The 25,355-nt window shown below is 36.5% G+C and overlaps 1 protein-coding gene across 1 annotated transcript in view; it reads left to right on the top strand.

Annotated features, from left to right (window-relative positions):
- LOC137390790 (probable E3 ubiquitin-protein ligase HERC1) overlaps positions 1–25,355 on the top strand; it is a 171,055-nt gene that overhangs the window by 8,222 nt on the left and 137,478 nt on the right. The window contains exons 10-24 of the mRNA XM_068077107.1: positions 606–743; positions 1,671–1,835; positions 5,276–5,431; positions 7,207–7,325; positions 7,973–8,094; positions 8,736–8,863; positions 9,198–9,333; positions 9,653–9,771; positions 11,179–11,349; positions 14,878–15,020; positions 15,827–15,989; positions 18,558–18,707; positions 21,784–21,943; positions 23,493–23,663; positions 24,882–25,061. Of these exons, the coding sequence (XP_067933208.1) occupies positions 606–743; positions 1,671–1,835; positions 5,276–5,431; positions 7,207–7,325; positions 7,973–8,094; positions 8,736–8,863; positions 9,198–9,333; positions 9,653–9,771; positions 11,179–11,349; positions 14,878–15,020; positions 15,827–15,989; positions 18,558–18,707; positions 21,784–21,943; positions 23,493–23,663; positions 24,882–25,061 (2,221 nt within the window). The remainder of the gene's footprint in view (positions 1–605; positions 744–1,670; positions 1,836–5,275; positions 5,432–7,206; positions 7,326–7,972; positions 8,095–8,735; positions 8,864–9,197; positions 9,334–9,652; positions 9,772–11,178; positions 11,350–14,877; positions 15,021–15,826; positions 15,990–18,557; positions 18,708–21,783; positions 21,944–23,492; positions 23,664–24,881; positions 25,062–25,355) is intronic.

Here is a 25,355-nt window from a genome sequence, read left to right as displayed (position 1 = left end):
ATGTAATGTAATATTTTTTTGTTGAGAATGCTTGCAGGTGCAGGTTTGTCAATAAAGCGTAAATTGCTACTTGCTACTGTACCTTCATCTATATATATAAATATCAGTGTTTGTCATTTGTTTGTTTGTCATTCTCGTTCGTGTGTCCGATTATAGCCATAAAGTTTTAGGAACAAAAAATGCTTTGCTCTGGATTTGAACTTGGAACCTCCAGGTCTATCCAGAAGGCCAAGCGGCTACTTCGCTATGCAATGGAATACCTGGGGTCATACTCATTACTTGGTACACTTAAGGCACTTGGGAAAATACTATTGGTTACTACTAGCACACTTGAAGATCTTGATTGTGCGAGAGATCACTACATATAGCGTAACGATTATTTAGCTGGCTTCATGACTCTCACTATAGGAAAGATTTAGACTAGCTTAATTTGCTAGCTTGAGCTACTTAAATTCATTGAGAAATTATTAGGCCCTATATAGTTTTTATTATATAGCTGATAGCCAATCATATTTCAGATAGATCGTTAGGAAAACGTAAGACACCCGCCTGTTTGGGAGAATAGATCGAAATGGCCATAGTACACAAAAAATGCATCGTTACAGACTGGCTGGAGGGCATCTAGAGGCACCACGGAGGCGTTCTCTTGGGGAAGCAACTCCAGTTCACAGATATCACAGGGTAATGAGGAGAAATACCTTGAGCCTATTACCATCACTAACTTTAAAGCTAAGCTATTACAGGTATGTTCAGTTTTTATGTAAACATTTGCACTGTTCTTCAGCTGTCTGCTAGCAAATGTTGGAAGCGTACAACTTGTTGTAAGTTGCCATAGATATCTTATTCGAATCTAATATTATAATAGTTTATTGATTTGTGTAAGTCTTTGCAGTTGTAAACTTTTGTTATGTAAAGTCTACGACTGCTCAAGTGGCTTTGGTTATTACACGGAAAGCTGATGTTTCGATCCATCTCAGAATGCTTTCCTTTGGCTATTCTTAACCGCCATGCAATTAGCTGATGAATCTCTAGCATCACAACTGCAACTGTGATGTCAACACACAACACATACTCTTCCTTCAAGTTTTTAGTTTAGTTAAATAGATAGTGAACTGTTAGTGTTACCAATAGTTTGTTAACTGTTAGTGTCACCAAACACAGACCTCGAGTAATACTATGGTTTATCCCATTACTTTACTTCTAAATATATACATCAAAATCAATTGGTATCTTTAATTGTTTTATTGGATAAATACAGCTTTTAACACATTTTTCACAACTGGAATCACATAAAAAATAGCAACAAGCATCTGTTAGTAAAAAATAGTTCTTGATTAGCCAGGAACTATTTTAAAAAATCAACTTTCGCTTTTCAAAAGGTTTTTTTTTAGGTTTTTCATTACACACTCGTTCCTGAGGTGAGAGATGATGCCGCTGATAGTTGAGTCTATGGTGGATAAACTATGTGTACATTATATGACTCATAGTACTTTACATTTGGAATTTCTACTATACGTTAGTTCTAACTACTAAGACAATAATCATTAGTACTTGTACTATCCTGAACTTATTGTATGCTACTAGTGAATCCCCAATACCTCTAGCGCCTCCCCCTCCTTTGTCCCCCTTCTCTTAAGCGCTCTGTTACCATCTTAAGTTATATCGTATAGTGTGAGGCCGGACAGTACTGCACATTTCTCACTTTGTCCAATGGGCAACTGTATGCTGTCGGCAAAGGCAGCTATGGCAAGCTGGGCTTAGGAGACTCAACAAACCACTCCACTTTTCAAAGGGTGAAATTTGGGGAGGACGATGAACATATTAGAATTTGCAAGGTAAGTTCAATTTTGCTCGCGCTCACTTCACTGTGTCACTACATCTTCTATTGCTACTCGTTACACCCTGTCTCTATACCCTTTTCCAGGTTCTGCTATTGTATTTTATTTATATATCTATTTAGAAATTTATAAATACCTATTTATAAATATTTATCAGGGTACATATTTATTTTATATATTCATTAGTAAAACTATAGCTATATTTGATTTTGTGCTCTAATCTATTAGTCTAGGGTGTCCATAATGGATGATCAGCAGCTGTTTTTTTATCCGTGTTGTTTGCAGATATAAAGATATTGTCGCTTTGTCAGGCCTCGTTTTATTGCAAATTTGCAGTGTCAACCATCTTTGGTCTCATTTTCCATAGGCTATTGTGAAATGTGACACTGAATCTTAGCAATTCGTTATATTTCGTCAATTTTGTTTGCAGTTGTGGTATACAGTAACCAATGAAAACAAAACAATCATCTACTCAATTGCACAATATATGTAGTTTAGACATGCACTTTAAAAAAACTCCGTTGCTAAAAATTTTGTGTTGAGTAGAGTTAGCATACCCTAGGACACTTATGTATTCGCGGCATCTAACTTTCGCGTTTTCGCGGCAACAGCCTCTTGCGAAAATTTCATGAGCGAAACTAAACTATCATAACGAACGAGCGAAAACGCGAAAATAAATGGCTTTCTTCATTGATAATCACAATAAAATCGTCATATTAGAAATGCAGGCAATTTTCGTGTGTGGTTGGCTCATTGGGTAAGTTTTGCTAAACTCATTATAGCTAATACACCGACTGAGCAGCTTGGCAAAACAAATTAAGATAATAAATTTTTTTTGGAAGCCTAGACAAATGAAGAAGATGATGATATTAGTTTAGTCATTGAATTTGTAACTGATGAGGATGACAGTCTGGTAGGGAAAGTCATAAAATTGAATAATAATTATTGTGGTGATGAATTTTATTACCAACCAAAAGCAATAACAACCCGGGGCCATGGCCACCGCGGCACCGCGTGCTATAAATACTTGAATTCTAATATTGGTACCAATCAGTCACTGCGGCAGGGGCTTTGACGTCATTGATAGTCTAGGAAACAAATGGCAGCAAGCGATCAAATTACATTATTGATCTAGCCTACACATTTCTACCTGCGGTTCACAAATACAAACTACCGTACTTTTCGGACAATTAGCCGCTACTTTTTTCTGATGATTTGAGCCATGCGGCTTATAGGTAGGCCTACAAGGGTGCGGCTAATCACTGTGGCTTATTCTGTGGCTTTTTCTTTCACCGCTAGGGCGCACTAACGGGAATCTCCAATTAGTGCACTTTTAGCTGTGAAAGAAAATACGAAACAATGCCTCACGGTACTGTCCCGTTAGGCACTAAGTTAAAAAGCGTCGGATAATACGAAACTGTGCCGTTCTGCACTGTTCCGTTTTAAATGGCAAAGTTGCTGCCGCGTTAAAAAGCACAGTCCTTAGTTCTGCGGCCTATAGTAAGGTGCGGCTTATGTATTGTTTTATTATCGTTTTTGGAAAATAAAGCACATGTAGCTTATATAGAGGTGCGGTTTATAGTCCAAACAGTACGGTAGTCCCAAATTGAAAAATATTTCGTACCAGTGAACTGGACCTGAGGAATCTAATGTTTGTTCCACTGCATTTATTTTCGCACTCATCAGAGCTGCGAAATTAAGTTCCAGCGAAATTTTACTCTGTATGCTACTCATGAAACTAAATACTAGCGAAATATAAGTGTCCTAGGGTAATGATTAACACAATTGTCTGGCATTACCACATGAGTTGGTGTGGTAATGCAATCATCTGGTGTTACCACATGAGTTGGTGTTATGGTAGAGTCATGAGGTATCACTACGTGTGTTGGTATCATAGTATTATGGAGTCATATGGCATCACTACGTGTGTTGGTATCATAGTATTATGGAGTCATATGGCATCATTACGTGTGCTGGTATCATAGTGCTATGGAGTCATGTGGCATCACTAAGTGTGTTGGTATCATGGTATTGTGGAGTCATATGGCATCACTACGTGTGTTGTTAGCATAGTGCTATGGAATCATATGGCATCACTACGTGTGTTGGTATCAGTGCTATGGAATCATATGGCATCACTACGTGTGTTGGTATCATAGTGCTATGGAGTCATGTGGCATCACTAAGTGTGTTGGTATCATGGTATTGTGGAGTCATATGGAATCACTACGTGTGTTGGTATCATAGTGCTATAGAGTCATATGGCATCACTACGTGTGTTGGTATCATAGTGCTATAGAGTCATATGACATCACTATGTGTGTTGGTATCATAGTGCTACGGAGTCATTTGGCATCGCTACGTGTGTTGGTATCATAGTGCTATGGAGTCATATGGCATCACTGCGTGTGTTGGTATCATAGTATTATGGAGTCATATGGCATCATTACGTGTGCTGGTATCATAGTGCTATGGAGTCATGTGGCATCACTAAGTGTGTTGGTATCATGGTATTGTGGAGTCATATGGCATCACTACGTGTGTTGTTAGCATAGTGCTATGGAATCATATGGCATCACTACGTGTGTTGGTATCATAGTGCTATGGAGTCATATGGCATCACTACGTGTGTTGGTATCATAGTGCTATGGAATCATATGGCATCACTACGTGTGTTGGTATCATAGTGCTATGGAGTCATGTGGCATCACTAAGTGTGTTGGTATCATGGTATTGTGGAGTCATATGGAATCACTATGTGTGTTGGTATCATAGTGCTATAGAGTCATATGGCATCACTACGTGTGTTGGTATCATAGTGCTATAGAGTCATATGACATCACTATGTGTGTTGGTATCATAGTGCTACGGAGTCATTTGGCATCGCTACGTGTGTTGGTATCATAGTGCTATGGAGTCATTTGGCATCACTACGTGTGTTGGTATCATGGTGCTATGGAGTCATATGGCATCACTACGTGTGTTGGTATCATAGTGTTGTGAGATGGGTAGTTATCACTCTTATGTCACTCATGAATACTATGTTATTACCTTTATGTTTTAATCTATACATCAAAAACACGGTACTAAACATTTGAACCACAATACTTTCAAGCTTTGCTGTTTCATTTTTATATTCGGTATGATGATTGTCTTTTTTTGGCACATTATTTGTTACAGCCTGTAACATGCAGTCTGCAAATTATGATTTTATATGGCCGTTAAGTGCAAGAAATTAAAAAAAAGTCAAGCTAAAGCTTGTAAGTCACTAACACTGAAAGGTGGCATCACTAGCATTTTGATGTGAAATGCAATAAACAGACCATTTGCATGAGCTAATGTGAGCAAAAAAAATCAAATTTCTCAAAAATCATAAAAATTCAAAAAAATTGATTTCATCAGAAAAAAAATCATGATTTTTTGCAACTTGGTTACAGGTATCCTCGTCAAAAGGCTTTGATGGACATACGTTGGCTATTTCATCTAATGGATGTCTTTACTCTTGGGGAGATGGTGACTTTGGCAAACTTGGACATGGCACTCGTGCAGTGCAGAAGGTACCGAAGCGAGTGCTTGGGAGCTTGACAGACAAGGTATATAACTCTTATTTGTCAGTTCTCCAGTTTATGTATTTAATTTACAAGGTAAGATTATATTATAAATTTTATGAAAAAAATTGTATGGTAGAACCTAGTGAGATCGACTCATTTCTCTACTGGCTGCTTGACAACATAAAAAGGTGAATGCAGGTGCTTGTGTGACACACAACAGAACTGAAATAAATGTCTGTGCAGAAGAGGTAAATAAACTATCAATGAACAGTAAAATTTTACTCATGTGTGGTATCCATTCTAAATTTCAGAATAATTATAAAGCAAGTCCAAATCAGGCTCTGAATTGCTAAACGTCCATTAATGACCAACATTGACCAACCAATTAATTGGCGAACATGACTTTGAGATTAGCTAGATTCATCAACAAAATTAGTTTAGGCAAAAGAAATAAGCTGGAAGAGTGATGAAGTCTATAATACGTAATAGCAAGACTAGCTGTGCTATTGCGTATTATGGGCTTCATCACTCTTCCAGCTTATTTCTTTTGCTTAAACCAATTTTGTTGATGAAAATAAATCACAAATCACAAAATCAGATTCCAATTGACAACGCAATTGCCGGCTTTGAGGTTTTTTGCGTGTAAAGCCAACCAAAGACTTAAGCCTGGTTCCCACAAACGCCGCAAGCTCTGGTGACAGTGCCGCAGGGCTATCACCGGTGAAATGTGAACCTACACGCTGAGTACCGCTGGTAGTTGCCGGCGATCAACGCAAGAGTTTAGCGCTGTTTAACTTTTGCGAAGAGCTGCAAGTAAAACTTCTCCAAAATGCACTGTACAGGTGAAGGTCAGCTAGCGGCCATTTTTATGCAATCACCAGTGACTCAGCTTTATGTGAACATTAGCCGCCGAGCCTAGCGCCACAAGTGTTTTGCTGTGCGTGATTACTGCCGGTGTCTCGCATTTGGTATGGGAACCAGGTTTAAGACTTACAGTGTATTCATTAGAAGTTGCTTATCTTGGTAAATCATACTGGTTGTAATCAACTATGTACATGGTTTCACTCACTAGTCTATACAATATATGGTAAATCATATTAGTTGTACTCAACTATGTACATGGTTTCACTCACTAGTCTATACAATATATTGGTAAATCATATTAGTTGTACTCAACTATGTACATGGTTTCACTCACTAGTCTATACAATATATTGGTAAATCATATTAGTTGTACTCAACTATGTACATGGTTTCACTCACTGGTTTATACAATATATGGTAAATCATATTAGTTGTACTCAATTATGTACATGGTTTCATTCACTAGTCTATACAATATATGGTAAATCATATTAGTTGTACTCAACTATGTACATGGTTTCACTCACTAGTCTATACGCTATAAAAGTTGTTTACTACACTATTTTATCTGTAAGCTCAGCACATTCTATGTGTCTATATTAAATTACTATCCAATGTTGCAGTTTAAATATTCTTGGTTTTACCTGTATTGTACTATTTTAAACAGTCTTTATTTTTTTTCAAAGTTGAATTTCTCGTCTGTAAAAAAGTACCCTGTATGATAAGTTTGATGCATTTTTATCTATAAAGACAAGTGTAATTTGTTAAACTGCGCATTAAAAGAGAACTTACATGAAAATATCTATGTTTTTCTTAAGATAAGACACAGATTTGTATGTCGATGTTAGAATATTCCAATTGAAAACATTATTGTCAGCCATTAGTTAATTTCACTTTGTTGGATTTATAGACTGCTGTGTCAAAGGTATGTATAGTGCTTATTCATTCTACAGGTTGTAATATGTGCCTCTGCCGGTTACCGCCATAGCGCTGCTGTGACAGAAGACGGCTATCTCTACACCTGGGGAGAAGGAGACTACGGTAGGCTTGGTCAGGGCACTGGTGAGAGCAGGTGAGGCTTTGAATATTTTCTATTGTCCTTTTTATGACGTTAATGGAAAGTTACTTACTATAAGATCATACGCTAGCATATAATCTGTTGTATCCTGTTCATGGGTGTGATACGGCTATCATATGACGAATCATTCATTAGATTACATGCTATGATTATTGTGTGGCTGTGCTAAGGATATACAAATATTAAACTGATAATGGTTTTTCTATGAAAACATTGATAGTGGGAGTATTCTAAGCAATGAAAGTATTAGATCATACAGTGTATGTCAACATAGCCAGCTCGCTTTAACATACTCCACTGACTGTTATTATTAAACATAAGACGATCTCCTCACAAATATTTAGGGCGTGTGTAGTCATATATTGTAAGATTCAAAAGCAACGAGCAATTCATGGCATCTCCGTGTCAACGCACAGTATAGATTGTTTAAAACTGAAGCAGTTTTCAACACAATAAAATCTGATGGTACTATATACTATATATACATATAATATAACATACATATAATGTACATAATAATACATACAATATGCATGCATACACATGATAATAATATATACATGTATGTTGTTGCTTTGCACATACTAATTTTTGTGTAGGTATTCATTACCATAAGCTATGATGGTTACTGTGTGTTACAGCAATTGGCCATGTGTTGTGCCAGACTTGTCAAATGTTGGGCAGGTAGCTACAGGATCTAGTCACACATTGATCTTATCGCAAGATGGTTTCACAGTCTGGTCTTTTGGAGATGGTAGTAAAGGTCTGTTTGCTGTTAGTTTGATTATTTATTTATTTGAAATAATCAACTTAACATGGCTCATAAATATTGGTCTATTAACCCAAAGACTACGTTTTCAAGTTTATAAGTAAGGTGAATTATTTTCTGTTGTCTCCAACATTGCTCACGATTAATCCATGAATTTATGCTTGTCACGGTGACAATTTAGCAGGATATGTTACACAGCTGAAATTGTCTCTTACCACTCTTTTATCTGTTGGTCAGTAACATGTGTGTATGATAGTAATCTGATATTAGTTCACTCCTTCTCTAAGTTATAGGCCATGAAAGAAACTAGATAGGTCGTGTCCGTCACAATATCTAATTTATACGTATGTGGAAACTGTTTTCATTTAAATTTATTTTTTGTCCAAAAGCTGTTCTAAAAAGCATTAACTGGCTGAGATCTGTTCTGAGATCTGAAAAATAGTTCTTGCTATCCTATTTGTACTCTCAGCCTAATAAATGTATTATCAGGGTATGAGCATGTTTTGTGAAGTTGGAGTTGTCTTCTCATCAAACAAAATTTAGCATAGACTCCACTGTCACAAACATAAGGATCTTTTAGTTTAGCATTTATTGACGTTGATCAGGTAGAGATATGCATGTACTGTGTCTTTTAGGTAAACTTGGTCATGGGGACACGTGCAGAGTTTACAAGCCAAAGGTCATTGAACGCTTACTTAATGTGCATATAAAGAAGATAGCTTGCGGTAGCCAGTGGTCATACGCTCTCACCTCAACTGGTCAGGTAGGCTGTTTGTTGCCAGATTAGTCAAAGTGTATTGAATGATTGAAAGGCTAGGTTTATTGTTTAAACTTTTTTATAGCTCACAACAGATTGTTACATATTATTCTTCCATAGAATAAACATGACTGACAGGATTAGCTACTTATCTCTGATTTGGAGCATATTTAAGGTTGGATAATTAGAAGCTATCGAAACTTGACCTTATAGCTAATTAGCTGTTTTGTACAGCTGTTAGGTAAAGATTGTGTAATGGTGTTAGTTACCTTAATACCTTCCCTTTTTCACAACAACTATTAGCCATTCCGTGTTGTTGCATTCTCATCACTTACTTTAGCTATACAGTTGGGGTGGGAAGCTGTGTGGTGGTAGCGATTGTGACACGCTGGTTCCCACGTTGGTAGAGGGATTGGCTGGGATGAAGATACTAGACATATCATGTGGAGACAGTCACACGCTGGTGGTGCGAGACAGTGAGTTCATGTTATGCCTCCTCAAGTATCATAGACAAGTCCTGCCCACGGTCAATGTGTAATCTTTTCAGAAAGTTATTTTCTCCAACTCTTGTTCAGATAAATTCCTGCACAGTCCCCTGTGAAAAGATATACACTTGAATTGCAGTGAGCATCCTAAAACATTAAATTACTGTGTTAAATAAATTTCAAGTGAGCTTATAACATCTTTATAGAAATGTAAATTGTCTTCACAACCCTCTGTCAACTTCCTATAGTTAAGAATCAGCGCTAATTATAGTGGCTAAAATAGCAAGTAATTTATTTCTGTTTTATGTAGATCATGAAGTGTATGCATGGGGAAGCAATTCTTATGGTCAGTGTGGTCTCGGCCATATTGACAGCCCGATTGTGACTCCAACCAAGTCTGTTCGTTTAAATGGCAAACCCATTTATCAGGTAGAAACCTACAATTCTTGAAAGGTTCCAGGGTGTAGTTAGACTAAAGCTTTGTGATTTCCAGAAATTACCAGACGATTTGATATAGCAAATTAGCAACATCGAATTGAATCGTGATATATTGCGATATTATTATGTTAGGAAGGCTTTTAAATTTCTGTCAAGATTTATTTGTATATTTTGATTTTAAAGAAACTGTTTTGTGTTCGTGATAATTAGAAACATTTATTTCATTAAGGCCCGTGTGTATGGATGGCCTTAGAAAGAGACAAGAGCTTTAGTTTCAGCATCTCTCACTCTGAAAATCGCCAGGTGTGAGATCGATCGCTGTTACATGATTATACTGTTTATATGATGTTGTGATATGTCTTTAAATGGTCGCAATTTTCATAGTCGTCATCAAATAATTAAATTGTCATATCGTGAAGCTCTAGTTTAGATATGGCTCATCCTATCACCTTGTATATGCTCAGGTTTTGCATGTTTCGGAAGGTTTAGTCCTATAAAGCTGGTCTCTATACCCTTAGTCCAGTTCACATAAGCTCTAATCTTAAAAACAACTCAGGAAAAAATGGAACTAAGTAGTCACGCTGCACCAAAACTTCTTTGGCCATTTTGTCTAAGTCACTGTTTCAGCCAGTGATAACGCAAGCTATATTATGTGTGAGTTTGAATATTATTTCTTTCCTGCCAACACTTGATCAGTAGCATAGATTTAGCTTCATCCACTAAGATGAAAAAAATGTTCCACTACCCAGTCATAAACATCGATCCTCTTTTAGGATTTTATGAATACTTGTTTGCCACGAAACTTCAATGAGTCTAATGTTTTAATCCAAAGGAATTTTTTTCCGAGGTTGTGTTGAAGGTTCACGCCTGTGCGAGCTTGTCCTTATTCACATTTAGCTTCTGCTCTGGTCAGCAATGATCTCTATTTTGCTTTAATAACAATCTCAATGTTTTTTTTGTTGTTAAGGCACTTTTACTCCTTCAAAAGGGAAACGCCATTTGTCAAAACACTCAATAGACCGCCTAATGTGAAACATTACAACCCAATTTCATTGTTAATATTTACCTGCTGTTGATCATGTGAAATGATTCTTTATGCCATGGCTATCTGAGAGTGGCAGTTTGTACTCGTTAGTTGCATGTGATCATATTCGGGTGGCAAAAAAATCAAGTTTGAAATTGCGAAGCTTTGTCGGTTGACTATAAAAGTGCCTTTCTGTCAACATTCAACACTTTAGATGCATATACTCATGGTAATATATAGTTGCATTCACTTGCTTACCTCTGCACACAGAAATGTTGCTTGAGAGAGCAAAACTTATCCTAGTATCCATCTGTCCAAACTCTTATCATTACGGCTGCCCAGTCAACATTAATTACTCTGTTTGATTTGTATAGATATCGGCTGGTACATCTCATAGCCTAGCTTGGACCACACCACCGTTTGAGGGGTCTCTTGTCAGTACAACTAAGTCCTTCTGCATAGACCTGCATCATTTGACGTTTGAAGTCATCCTCTCTTTTTTCAACACATATTGTCAAGGTTTTACAAGCAACTCTCTTCCGAAAGTGAGTTTATTATTTCCATTCTAATACTTATAGGAGCAAAGTCTTTCCACACTTATCTTTTTTAAACTTATTCAGAACTTGATATTTGAATATTTTTTCTAGCTTATGTAATCTGATGGTTATAGATGAACACTCGGACAAGCTGACTAATTATAACTAACACAAATAGTAATCATCCAAAAATGCCCTAACCAACTTATTGTTTTGCCCAAATTAGACTGAATCAGTCAAAAAAGTATGGCATGACCAAAATGTTTGTGTAATCATTAAATTTGTCTGCCCAGTTGCAAACTTTTACAATTATTGCACTATGTGTTGACAACTCCTAACCTGAAAATTGTGTGCATGCAAACCTCCACTTATTTTCGTCTCACCTTTAATTTTGTATGTAGAGGTTTAACTGCGTTTTTTTTGCAAAAACTATGTACATGTGAAGATTTTAATGGATGTACTTTTGATCAAGTGTTAGTTAACTAGAGTTGCCTCAGTGCATTGGAGAAGGCAAATCTGATGTCAAGTGGTTGATTTTGTTAAATTCTCATCAGTGTATTATTGGTGGATGGTAAAAAGGCTACTTTAAACTTATCAATATACGTACAGCGCACCCCTGGGTTACAATGTTTCTACTCTGATTTTTTCGCCTTAAAATGTGGAACACAATGTTCTTTTGTCATCACCATACAACATTTTTTTGCCGTATGATATCAACAAAGATTTCCCTCAAAATTCAACTTTGGCAGTCGTTGTGTTGAATACATCGGGATAACGAAAATGTCGTTATGCTAATCGCTAAAATTTTTTCCACAATGCTTGAAAGAGACACGACGCTCGCTCTCTTAGTTCAATGCTATTCGTTATAAGTTCTAATGGAAACGGATAGCAGGTTAAACTTTTAGACGAAGACAAAATTGAAGTTTAGTTAAATACAGACTAAAACTTAGCTTCAAGTGCGTGTCTTCAAGTGCTAAGTGCTTCAAGTGTGTGTCTCGTAACCTAAATTCAAAGTTTAGGTTATACGTCTGTCTCGAAGGTATGAACCACCTACAGTATGTTCTGCACATAGTACATTGTAATATTACATTTTATTGCAGATCATAATTACTAAATACCCCAAATGCAATAAAGTTACAGTAGGTAACTACAGTTAATAAGGTTGACATACTATTTTGTTATTAATTTTAATATGTACAGTTTGTACACAAAATTTTCATTTTTTACCAAGGGGTGTTTGCATTAGATAATTACTATGGGTTTCTATACCCCTTTGTACGTTATTTTCACCTTACGATGCCAACACCGGAACGAGCTAAAATTGTATGGCCAGGGTCTATTGTACATTAATATAAATCACATCATATGTATAAAAACAAAGCATCTGTGCAACTGCTTCATATTATTAACCAACTGCACCCACTCAATCCTGTGTTTTCAAATATTCGGACTTTTAGTGTCTTCTCCAATTTGTCTGGTTGGAGCAGCTTTATTCTTTTATTTCAATAATGTTTAGTCAGGGCCATCATCTGCATTGACAAGGGTAGCAAGTTTTAAAACATAGTATTAAGATTGAATACGGTTACCTTAAAAGTGTGTGAATGCTCAGGCTAAAGACATAATTTTGCTGCCAAGGAAAAACCACATTCATGAAATATGTCTGGTTTGAAATCTTTAACCCATGTGTAAGATATTTTTAAAGCAACAATATTTTGAGTTCTGGCTTTTATATGCTCTTTTAGTCTGTAGTTTAACTGGAGGTGTGTGACTAAAGTGTTATCTCCTTACTATGGTGTGAAATTTGGTTTTCTCTTACACGCTTTACTATAAATGTTGATTGTTTCTCATATGATTTTGTGCTGGTTTGTGATTAGCTTCAAAATGGTCATCCTAAAATGAACATTATGAGAATTCTATTCTGAAAAAGTGCCGGTTTGGCGGAGGACATATCAAAAGTTACAACAAATAAACTGGGCTATGAATTAGTTTTATTTGTGAAGGGCCTTAGTCTTTTACTTTCAGTGCTGTTATAACTCTTTACATTCAAAACAAAGATAACAATATTCTAAAGCAAATTCAGTGTATAGTAATGATTTATTATAGTTTATGGTTAAGATTTTGATTCCTTCTTGTAATGTTAGCTTCCCGTGTGAATTCTTTGTAAATTTGATAGCATGTTACATGATACAATTATCGTTGTAAGTAATTGTCATTAAGTCTCTTGTTTTGATTAGCTTCCTACATTACTCTTGTTAAACACTAAATGGATCTCTGTAATTAATATTAGCAATGATTGTATTTTATGACTAGCAAGCCAATAGACAATTTCTCTGATTGACTGGAAGTAGGTTTAAAAACGTATAACATAGTGTTATCAATAATTGGTATTTGTTCTTTTATAACTGCTTCATTGAACTCAATTTACACAAAAATAATTTTGTTTATGTTTAAGTTGTACTTTTATTAATGGCATTAAAAACCGGTTTTATCTTTAGAATGTCAAATAGGGAGCTGGCTGATTACTTGCTCTGACTGATTACTTGCTCTGACTGATTACTTGCTCTGACTGATTACTTGCTCTGACTGATTACTTGCTCTGACTGATTACTTGCTCTGACTGATTACTTGCTCTGACTGATTACTTGCTCTGACTGATTACTTGCTCTGACTGATTACTTGCTCTGACTGATTACTTGCTCTGACTGATTACTTGCTCTGACTGATTACTTGCTCTGACTGATTACTTGCTCTGACTGATTACTTGCTCTGACTGATTACTTGCTCTGACTGATTACTTGCTCTGACTGATTACTTGCTCTGACTGATTACTTGCTCTGACTGATTACTTGCTCTGACTGATTACTTGCTCTGACTGATTACTTGCTCTGACTGATTACTTGCTCTGACTGATTACTTGCTCTGACTGATTACTTGCTCTGACTGATTACTTGCTCTGACTGATTACTTGCTCTGACTGATTACTTGCTCTGACTGATTACTTGCTCTGACTGATTACTTGCTCTGACTGATTACTTGCTCTGACTGATTACTTGCTCTGACTGATTACTTGCTCTGACTGATTACTTGCTCTGACTGATTACTTGCTCTGGCTGATTACTTGCTCTGACTGATTACTTGCTCTGACTGATTACTTGCTCTGACTGATTACTTGCTCTGACTGATTACTTGCTCTGACTGATTACTTGCTCTGACTGATTACTTGCTCTGACTGATTACTTGCTCTTACTGATTACTTGCTCTGACTGATTACTTGCTCTGACTGATTACTTGCTCTGACTGATTACTTGCTCTGACTGATTACTTGCTATGACTGATTACTTGCTATGACTGACTCAGGTATTTTCCAGTCAAACCTTTGAGAATAAATTAAAACTTTTACATTTTAAACTTAAAATGGAAAAAATTTTAAACTAACCTTTGCGATATGTTATGCAGTTTTCGGTGCTGGTCAAAGCTAGACCCGTTATTGCGAATAAAACAGTCCAAGTTATATGATGTGCTATAATATTGTTGCAGCCGTTCGAGAGCAGTGCAGAACATGAGACATTCATATTGACTTGTGTAAACCTGCTGCACACTCACCTTCACATGGCGAGTAAAAGTAACACGACGAGTATCACTGGTCAGCACGCTGCTCCTATGATGAATCTCCTTGTAGGGTCGGTGCACTCTTTCTCCTTCGCATAGAGTACCAGTGTCTGTATATATTATACCAGTGTCTGTATATAGTGTACCAGTGTCTGTATATATTATACCAGTGTCTGTATATATTATACCAGTGTCTGTATATATTATACCAGTGTCTGTATATATTATACCAGTGTCTGTATATAGTGTACCAGTGTCTGTATATAGTGTACCAGTGTCTGTATATATTATACCAGTGTCTGTATATAGTGTACCAGTGTCTGTATATAATATACCAGTGTCTGTATATATTGTACCAGTGTCTGTATATAGTGTACTAGTGTCTGTATATAGTGTACCAGTGTCTGTATATAATATACCAGTGTCTGTATATAGTGTACCAGTGTCTGTACATAGTGTACCAGTGTCTTTATATAGTATACCAGGGTCTGTATATAGTATACCAATGTCTGTATATAAAGTAACAGTGTTTGTATATAGTGTAACAGTTTCTGTATATATAGTGTATCAGTGTCTGTATATAGTGTACAGTGTCTGTATATAGTATACCAATGTCTGTATATAAAGTAACAGTGTTTGTATATAGTATACCAGTGTCTGTATATAAAGTAACAGTGTCTGTATATAGTATGCCAGTGTCTGTATATAGTCTGTATATAGTGTACCAGTGTCTGTATATAGTCGGTATATAGTGTACCGGTGTCTGTATATAAAGCAACAGTGTTTGTATATAGTGTAACAGTGTCTGCTTAGATGTGTAGGTGAGGGTCCCAAAATTTATCAATGAGGGATAAAGTTAAAATAAAACATTTTACAGATTACTGGACACAAATGTTCCAGCAAATGTTAGAACAGCCATATTGGATTTGCTTATGAAAGAGGCCTCACTGTTGCTGCCACCTCTCTTTGAAAGAATGGAGCTATTAAACTCTTTGCTGCCGTCCGAGGACAAGGACTGGGCATCACTTAGTCAAGGCCAGGTATGTCGTTTCAATTGCTGTATCTCCAGCGATAGTTCCTGGCTTCCTTTCTATTGTTTTAAAAACTCTTTGATCTCGACTTAGTTTTTCCCTTTCTCTGACATCATTAAAGCTTAACTCATTCGCACTCGACTAATTTTTAGGCGATTAGCCCCAGATACTGCTAATTTTTCAGGAAGTTGCCGTAATTCAAATTACTACTACAGGAGACAGACTTGAGATAATTTACTCATTCAAATTTCACAAAAACTAGCCAAATCTCTTCTTTCAAATTATATTATATTAATATAGCCAACTCATATCTCTTTTATGTAAATTCGTGCCTCAAAGAAGGTTGTTTCAGGAAATCTCCAATTTTGAAAAAATTGTCATTTGCTGAAACAAAGTTAGATTTGTACCATAAAAGTTGCAAAATATACAAAGTTTGACTGAAATTACTTTTTTATTACACACAATACATAGTTATGAGTTTTATTGATACATATGCAGTTAGTCATGTTCATGAAAATCATGAAACTCTAACTTTTCCTCACGAGTATCATCCTTCAAACAAAAGCATAGCAAATCTATATGCCATTATAACTCAAATAAAACGTCATGAAAATGTTTCAAATAATAAAAATATGTTCAACAACTCTGTTCTTGACTTTTCAGAATTCAAAGACAGCTCTAAGAATCAATATGATCCTATCGAAACTGAAGGATAATGTTAGTCTGACTGCGGCTGGCAGCCTGAAGATTGCATTTTTATTTAAGCATAACGATTCAATTTGGCAAAATTAAAAGTTGATAAAAACTTTGTAACATTAAAAATAATGTTTTAATTTAATTTATGCAGTCTTTCAATGTCTTACCACTTCTGAATCTGCATATTTACTTCTCGAGTTGAAAAAAAATGATCGCGAACGATAGAATTTCAAGTCGGCATAGTGATTTCCGGTTTTGGCAGATATTGAGATGGGTGTAATAATTTGGTTATAACTTTTGCCAGGGACGCCATAGAGGCATAATTTAAAGTTTCTCTGATTGGCCAGAATTTTTTCTTTTCAACTAATCAGAAACTATTTTTGATAATTTGAAAATAACGATGCAAGGAGTCGTTAAATTTCAGACCCGAGTTAACTGGCGTTGGGTGCTTAGCAACGTTATAAATAGGCGAGTTAACTCGCGCCTTGGTGCGAATGAGTTAAGACTCAATATTACATAGAAATAACATCTTTTATTAACCTGCCATAGTTTACCTAGCCAGTAGCTTAATGTGATTGACTGGCCAAAGTATTTAAACTCATTAGAGAGTTTTCTCTTATCCACCCTCTCTTTTCTGCTATAAGTTTTCATTATTAATTTCAGCAAGATGTATCTAGTAATGCTACAATACATGCTATCGGTGACATTCAACATAAAGGTTCTCACAATAACATTCAATTAATAGATTGTTTGTCACTTTGCTAAAAGTTTACAAGATTTCTGTGGCATTTAAGCTTCACTGTCGTCATTAGACATACAAGCAACCGAACTTGGCGTTGCCTGGGTTACAAATACAATTTGAATTTCGAATTTTTATTCTTTTATAGTATTTTTCAAACAGTTGAAAAAAACAAAGCTATAAATAAACCATCTTTATCTTTGATCAGCAGAATTATTCTGAGGTTTTCACAGGAGACAGGTTAGCTCAGCTTCTTAGATCGTCAAATAACTTGCGTGTCATAGGTTCAAGTCCCATATTGGTTTTACTATTAATGGTTTCATTACGAAATTGTATTTCGTACTATTTTCATTTACAAAAAGCTTCTTTTTTTGGCCTTAATGCCCCTCGCGGATGGTGACCCTAAAAATTCTTTTTGGCCTAAAACCTGGGAGAGTATCAAAGAAACCCAAATGCAAATTTTCAAACACGCCGTTTAATTAGAAGTTAGTTTCTGTTAAGGACACCCATGGATAAATGACGCCATTTATATATGTATATAAACATGTATCTATTGTTCAGTAAATTAGAACTAGTCTTTGTTGATTGTATTGATTGTAGATTGTATCAACCTTGTAGTGCTTTTGTCATATTCAAATTAATTAAACTACGTTACAAAACTATTGATGACTTGCGTGAAATTGATTGATTCATCACACAAAATAACCTGCTACAAAAGTTTTATTTCTGCAGTTTATGGGGGAATAATATGCAAGTGTTCTTATCCAGTTGCAAATACCATCACATTATTATTTTAAATCTGGCTGCTTTTTGCTACATTGCTGACTGCATGTGGGAAATTTCTCGTAGCTGGGTGTGGATTGAAAACTGCTCCTCTTTTGATTTGAAAGTGTCTATAAAGATCTTGTTCTCTTACCAGTCTGTGATGTTTTTGTATTATTTTTTTACACTGCTCGAAACATTTTGTTTAAGCTTGAAACTAATTTTCCGGAGGCCAGATATAACTTAGCTTGTTACAGCTGCCCTATAAACATACATGTAGATGGAAGATGGTTTTTGCTTTGTATACTCGCTTCCATTCGCTTCTCAAGATGATGAGAGTTTATTAAATGTTAGCGTTGTTACTGTTCCCCATATTTTAGGTGGTCCAGTTGCATATAGTTCTAGCAAGCGTGAGGGAGCACCAGGAGGTGGCCTCCATTCTCAACATACACGATGAGTGGCAGGAACAGCATGCATGCTTGTCTCTTTCCCTCATGACATCCATTCTGAAGAATCTCTGCTGTACAGTTGTATGTCTCCCTCTTGCGCTGTATTCTGATTGGTTTTTCTTGTATTTCCTAGTCCGCTGATTGCGTAGTGATGCATCTAGGTAGCTGATTGGTTGTTGGTATGCATTCATTGCTGATTGATCTATGGCTTTTTGCGGTTGATGTTTATGTAATGACTATGGATTGGCTGTCAAGACATGCAGGCTACTGACTGGCAGTTAATATGTGGGGACTGCTGATTGGCTGTTAATATGTGGGGACTGCTCATGGGCTGTTAACATGTAGGGACCCTTGATTGGCTGCTAATATGTGGGGACTGCTGATTGGCTGTATGTATGTGGGGGCTGCTCATGGGCTGTTAACATGTAGGGACCCTTGATTGGCTGCTAATATGTGGGGACGGCTGATTGGCTGTTAGTATGTGGGGACTGCTCATGGGTTGTTAATATATGGGGACTCCTGATGGGCTGCTAATATGTGGAGGCTGCTGATTGGCTGTTAATATGTGGGGACTCCTGATTGGCTCTTAATATGTGGGGACTGCTGATTGGCTGCTAATATGTGTGGACTGCTGATTGGCTGCTAATGCATTTGAACTGTTGATTGACTGAACTAGTGACATTTTCAAATCGCTGATTATTTGTGCACACCTTTTTACAAAGTATTATCAAGGTAATATGATACTTTACTGTTTTTCATGCATGCTCATAGCTGTTTGTTAAATGATATATTTACTGACTTCTGATTGGTTACTTTTGCCTGTTTGACTGCTGCTTCTTTGTTCATATTGTGGTGGAATGTCGGGTGTGTGCCTTGATCAATTCATCCTAAAGGTCGACTTGCAACAAAATTCACATTACCGTTATTTGATATAAAAAGATTCACCATGTCTTACTGTGCTGTGTTGTAGGTGCCAAATATGTGGAAATGTGATTACAAGCTCTTAAAAGCTCAAAAACGAACAGTTGATCGCAGCCACATGAGACCGCCGTAGTTTGGATTCCCTTTCCAAAACGGCTCAAATAGCTGTGCGAGATGGTTTCTGTTTACACTTTCTTGCAAGCTTATTCGTCGGAATATTTTCACAAATATACTTCACGCATTCAATAAAACCATGTCTATTGTTCTTACGCGTCTATTTTATCGTCGTTGTAATGCTGTCACTTTTAGCACTGATATCTTATAACTTACCGTAAAAAATCGTTAAACTTTTTAACCTTAGCTCGAAGGAGTACATATCATTGTCTGATAATCATGACGAGCCTGTTGGTCACCTGTGATAATCGAAAAGTCCTGCAAAAATAATTTGCGAAGTATTGGGTCACATGATCAGATTACGACTTGACGATTGAATAATGCCGAAACAAAACTGTAAAGTAGCGAGCATCTATATTTAATACGGGGTCTTCGGTAAAACCCGAAGTGTTTGTCATGAACTAGTGCTACGATAAGTTTTATATTGAGCTTTGCATTGGCCTTTCAATTCACGTGAGAACATATGTGACAAGACGATAACCAAATTTCGTGGTTACATCATCGAAATAAAGAGATTCCAATCTACGGCGGCTTTTCGTTTTTGAGCTTTTAAGAGCTTGTAATCACATTTCCACATATTTGGCACTTACAACACAACAGAGTAAGACATGGTGAATCTTTTGATACTAAATAGCTGTAATGTGAATTTTGTTGCAAGTCAACCTTTAAGTAAAGATTGTGCTCAATTATAATATAGTAATGATAGTAATTATGGGATGTCTCAAACTAAACAGGTTATTTGTTATTGGTTTGTAGTTTGTCAATTACTTATTGGATACATTTTGGCAATATGCGCATCAATGAAAACTAAGGATGCGGTATCTGCGCGTTATGACAAAATGTGCTATGCAAACTAAGCTTACATGTACATTCATCAAAAAAATTAGTCAAATTTTAAATGGTTTATGAACATACGTATACATGTAACTACTTACACGAAAGAAAATTAGTGGTCTTTAAGCCTTAGTAGCATCTTAATATTTAGTTGGTCAGACATCATTGTTAATCCCTGGATAGAATAAAATAGGTACCCAATAAATAGATTATATTTCTTGAGAGTACTTTAGGCAGCAAAGTGTTTACAAAACATGCTTCTCAATTATTTATGTTATGTGTGCTTTGAGATAATATAGTAAATTTATGTAGTAGATAACAGAAAGATTACTAGGTGGTCCCATAGTTACGATCACCACAGTACATATGAATAACAGAGGTACACACATACGTGTATGTATGTACCTTTGTACCATGTATGTGTACGGGAAGTACAAATATGATTTTTTATGCTCATGAAAAAGAGCTACGCACTTCATAGTTCATTGTTACCAGAGGCAGGAACTTTTCTTTCTGTAGGAGAAGAAGATTAATTTATTGTCTTCAAGTTCCTCGGCTTCAGAGGTGAAAGTTGATGAAACATGTTCATACGATATCACATCAAGTATGTACAAATTACTGCGCGACCTTCAACTGCATCTGGTAACCTTTTGTGCCCTACCGCATCATAACGCTCACTTTTCCTGGAAGGTTGGTAACTCTCAAACAAAACTAGACTTGTCCGTAAGGCATGGGAGTTGCGTTCTTATGAGTTTCATACATTGGTTGGGTAGAAATTGTCTGAATATTTGAATGCGGAGTTGAGATAGATGATAGTCTTGGAATAAGCTACGCACAGAAATAGTTACACCACGCTTATCAGTATATTTATCATTTGTTACTGTATTGAAGGTACAAAGTCCAGGTATTTTAGCTTGTCAAATTTTTGTTAGTTTAGAAATTAAGGCATCAGCTACTGGATTTAATTTTTATTTATTTTTATTTATTTAATTTACTGTTAATTTTTTTATAATTTGTATCAGTGAGATCTAATGGCTGCTGCCGTGACAAAATAGTTGGTTTTACGCCCTTTCCAAATCTCTCCTTAGTCGAACATTATTTATGAACCAATATACTTCCATACTAGTTGAATTGATTGTACATCAATAAACTTTGAGACATTAATGGAAGATCTTCAACTCGCAATAAGCTATGAACATGTGATAAGCCATTGTCAATGTGCTTTTAGAATACATATCGGTTCAAAGAAAAGCTAAATCAGATGGAAACACTGTTAGTTGATTACCTCGATGTGTTATTTGTTGTGAGCAAACAACTCCTCGTGACTGTTGCTGCAAAGGTGAAAGAACTTTCACTGGCCGATCTCTCAGTCAAGGAGCAGCTTTCCGGTAAATATATTCTGAATGGTCAACATTTACCTATTACCTGCAATATTTGTAACTGTAATGAGGTGCTGGAGTTTTAGCTTATATTTTTAGCTTTATAGTATTATTTACTTTGAGTTTTTATGAAAACTGAAATTAAATATAAAGTAAGGGTATGTTTCTGTCATGCAGTGTTCTCATGTTCTCTAGTAGACAAACACACCAACTAGTTTTTTTATAAGCTACCTTGGGTTGTTCTAGCACTTATCAAGGCTTTTTCTGGAATTGTCAGATTAACCCAAAGGGATGCATTTTGCAACACGTTCAGTCCAACAGAGCTAGGTAGCCATTTCACTTGCCCGATGTGCAAAGGACAGAGGTGGATCTTTAATGTTAGTTTGGTACGCAGAGCCTCCAAGTAATGGTGTAGATCCGAAAGAACCAGCAATTTGGGATTGAAAGCTTGCTGAGAGCTTTTTCAGATTGGCATTAAGCGGGGTTCAAACCACCAACCCCATAATTGATAACCAAAGACGCTACCGCTAGGCCACCCTGACACCCCTCAAATTAAATATACAGTACATTATTTATATGAATAATGTAAACTGCTAGCATTTTTAATAATATTTGTTTATAACATTAAAATAAATGATATTATTTTATTTTTTATTGATGATTTTGATGTTAGTAGAACAAAAACTAGTTTTGAAGACAAAACAACGGCAAGGCAAGCCCTTAGTTGTGATGTAAGCGTACCATTTTTTCAGCAAAGCATATTTGTGTAAATCACTGTCAATGTAAATGCTGCAGATTAGCCAACGCTGCTGACCAATTGTTGACCAAAGGCCAAATGCTGACCATTACTTGTAACGCATCATAGCAGTCATCTTTAGGCTCATAAATAGACTAAATAATAAAAGTAAAATGTATTAAAATATCGGCCAACAGAAATGCTTTTGTCTTGCGTGTTCACACATCGGCTAATCATCAACATTGACATTGTACATGGCACGTCTGTTGTTTGCCAATAATATGATCTTTTTATGTCACAGCTTGGAGCTAGCATCGCGAGTGCTTGTGTCTCTAAGACTGGTTTTGTTTCTCTAAGATTAAAATTATTTTGAAAAATTGAAATATGATTATATTGTTATAATCGGATGCAATCTTAAAATGGTGTCAGTTAACCTTGAACTCTAACTACAGCATTTCGTCACCTTTTCTTTAAACGTTTTTGTATGCCAATACATTTAGGAAAAGCAAATTGGACACTTTTTGGGTCTATAGACAGCAGATTATACAATCACCAAAAATACTGTATACTGGCATCAATGAGCACTATCATGGAGCAAATGATTGAAATAATTGTCAGGAAACCTACATACAATCCATCTTGACTAGCTGAGGCCAGTTGGTACATCTGTGCACTGGTAATATAAAAGCTTGCTTTAGTAAGAAGTTATTTCTATAATATTGCTATCCACTTTTCCCAGAACAACTCTTCATGTTCCCAGTTTTTTCTAGCTCTCAATATCTGACTTGGCTATGTTCTAGTCAGTTTTTCATTGTTTTGCAGCCCTGCTGATTAACTCACCCGCTGGCAGCATGCTTTTGACCTTGACCCATGCTCTCCTCCTTCTGCCAGTCTCAAGAATTACACCACTGCTTGACAGTCTACTCAATTTACTCGAGCAGCTCAATGTGGTCAACAGGAGCTGCATGCTGAGACATGATAGTCTCAATTCAAGTATGTGAGATAGCAACAGCGCTGTGACTGGAGTGTGCTGTGTAACAGTGCTATGGGTGGAGTGTGCTGTGTAGCAGTGCTGTGGCTGGAGTGTGCTGTGTAAAGGGGTGGTCACACGAGAGCCGAAACAATATAAACGACGCAAAACAACGTTGGTGTCATTTGTAAACTGTTCGGCCGAAAACATTTCTGGCCGAAACAAACCATTTTGGTCCTGCTCGAAATTTCGTGGCCGAACCCTTGCTCTTATTGGCTGGTTAAAATTCTAGTGAGCACGCGTCACATTTCTCCTTACGTGCGTCTGAGCAAAGTTAAAAAGAAATGGAACGATCTTTTTATTTTGTTAAATAAACAACGTGAAGCAATTTACGACAAGGCTCACCCGGACTTGTGATTGTGTTGCATAAATGTAAGATGTTGCACTTAAGTTTTGCACAAATGTAAGAGAATGGTTGTGGTTTTTTCGTGTAGAATAGAAGTAATGTGTCATACTCATCCTGATGAAGAATCATTGACTGTTTTATTTATGTAAAACCACAGTACTTTGATAAAGCTGTTTTTGTTTGTTATGTACTCAGCATAGAAAAACATTCATATGTTAATAAAAAATATAATTATGTTGATGGGAAGGGTTGGCAAAATCTTTGTATCGAGTGATTTATTTTGAGCTGAACGATCTTCTGATAAATCTGCTGCGTAATTATAATTAATAATTGTTCCTCAAAGTTTTTTGTTTACAATAGAATTATTTAGCTCAAATACAGAAAAACTACCAATGAAACAGTGTCTTGTCTCCAAGTGCATGGTATCTAGGAAGCGAAGTGACTTCAGATGCCGTGTGACATGTGGCTTAGCCGAACCGAACTAAAACAACCTCCGAACCAAACCACACCTAAGTCGGTTCGGCCATCGAGTGACCACGGCTTAACCGTACTGTGGCTAGAGTGTGCTGTGCAACAGTGCTGTGGCTGGAGTGCGCTGTGTAGCAGTACTGTTACACAGTAGAAGTAGAAATGTGCTATATGATAGTATTGTAAATCTAGGTATGAAGTTACTAAACATGAAGATTATTTGTGCAACAGTTCTGTGTTAGAGGAATGCATGATGTTGTTGCTCATTTACCACTTGTGTTGCAAATTCAACTTTGCTTTTCGTTCCTCCGTTTGAAATGCTCAAGTATCAGGATCGTGCTATTGGTAATTTTGTTGATTTCTATAGAGATTGCTTGGCTTCTCGATGTGGAAAAATGCTGCTCGTTTCTGATTGGAAGAATTCTTGGCAACATGCTTTTGGCTGGCACAAGTAATAGTTGTGAGGGAAGTGATACTGCCGGGACTTGGCGAAGCATGTCACTTTTTCGAAATGGCTTGGAGAACAGCAGCACACTGGAAGAAAGTGGTGAGTTTTAAATTAAATCATCATTGTTATTCCTTTATCTGTAGGTGGCAAGGCAGATGCTACCATATAATCTAAGATAGTTACTAAGATTAAGATCAGTGTATTCACATCTGCAAACGTCGACTCCGAATAGCTAAAACTGACACAATACTGTCAGTGCAAACAGTTTCTATTTCCTCAACTCTTAAACCATGGAAGGATTGCCTTAAACTTGCAAAGTCATAACTCGCCATACACGTACGAGTGTGTCAACATATGAGAACATCGAAATACGAGCAAAATTGCGAGCAAGTT

The sequence above is a fragment of the Watersipora subatra genome, chromosome 3 (genome assembly GCF_963576615.1).
Source record: "Watersipora subatra chromosome 3, tzWatSuba1.1, whole genome shotgun sequence".
Taxonomy (NCBI): Eukaryota; Metazoa; Bryozoa; class Gymnolaemata; order Cheilostomatida; family Watersiporidae; genus Watersipora; species Watersipora subatra.
The sequence above is the reverse complement of the archived record's forward strand: the minus strand, read 5'-3'. Positions and strand labels throughout refer to the sequence as shown.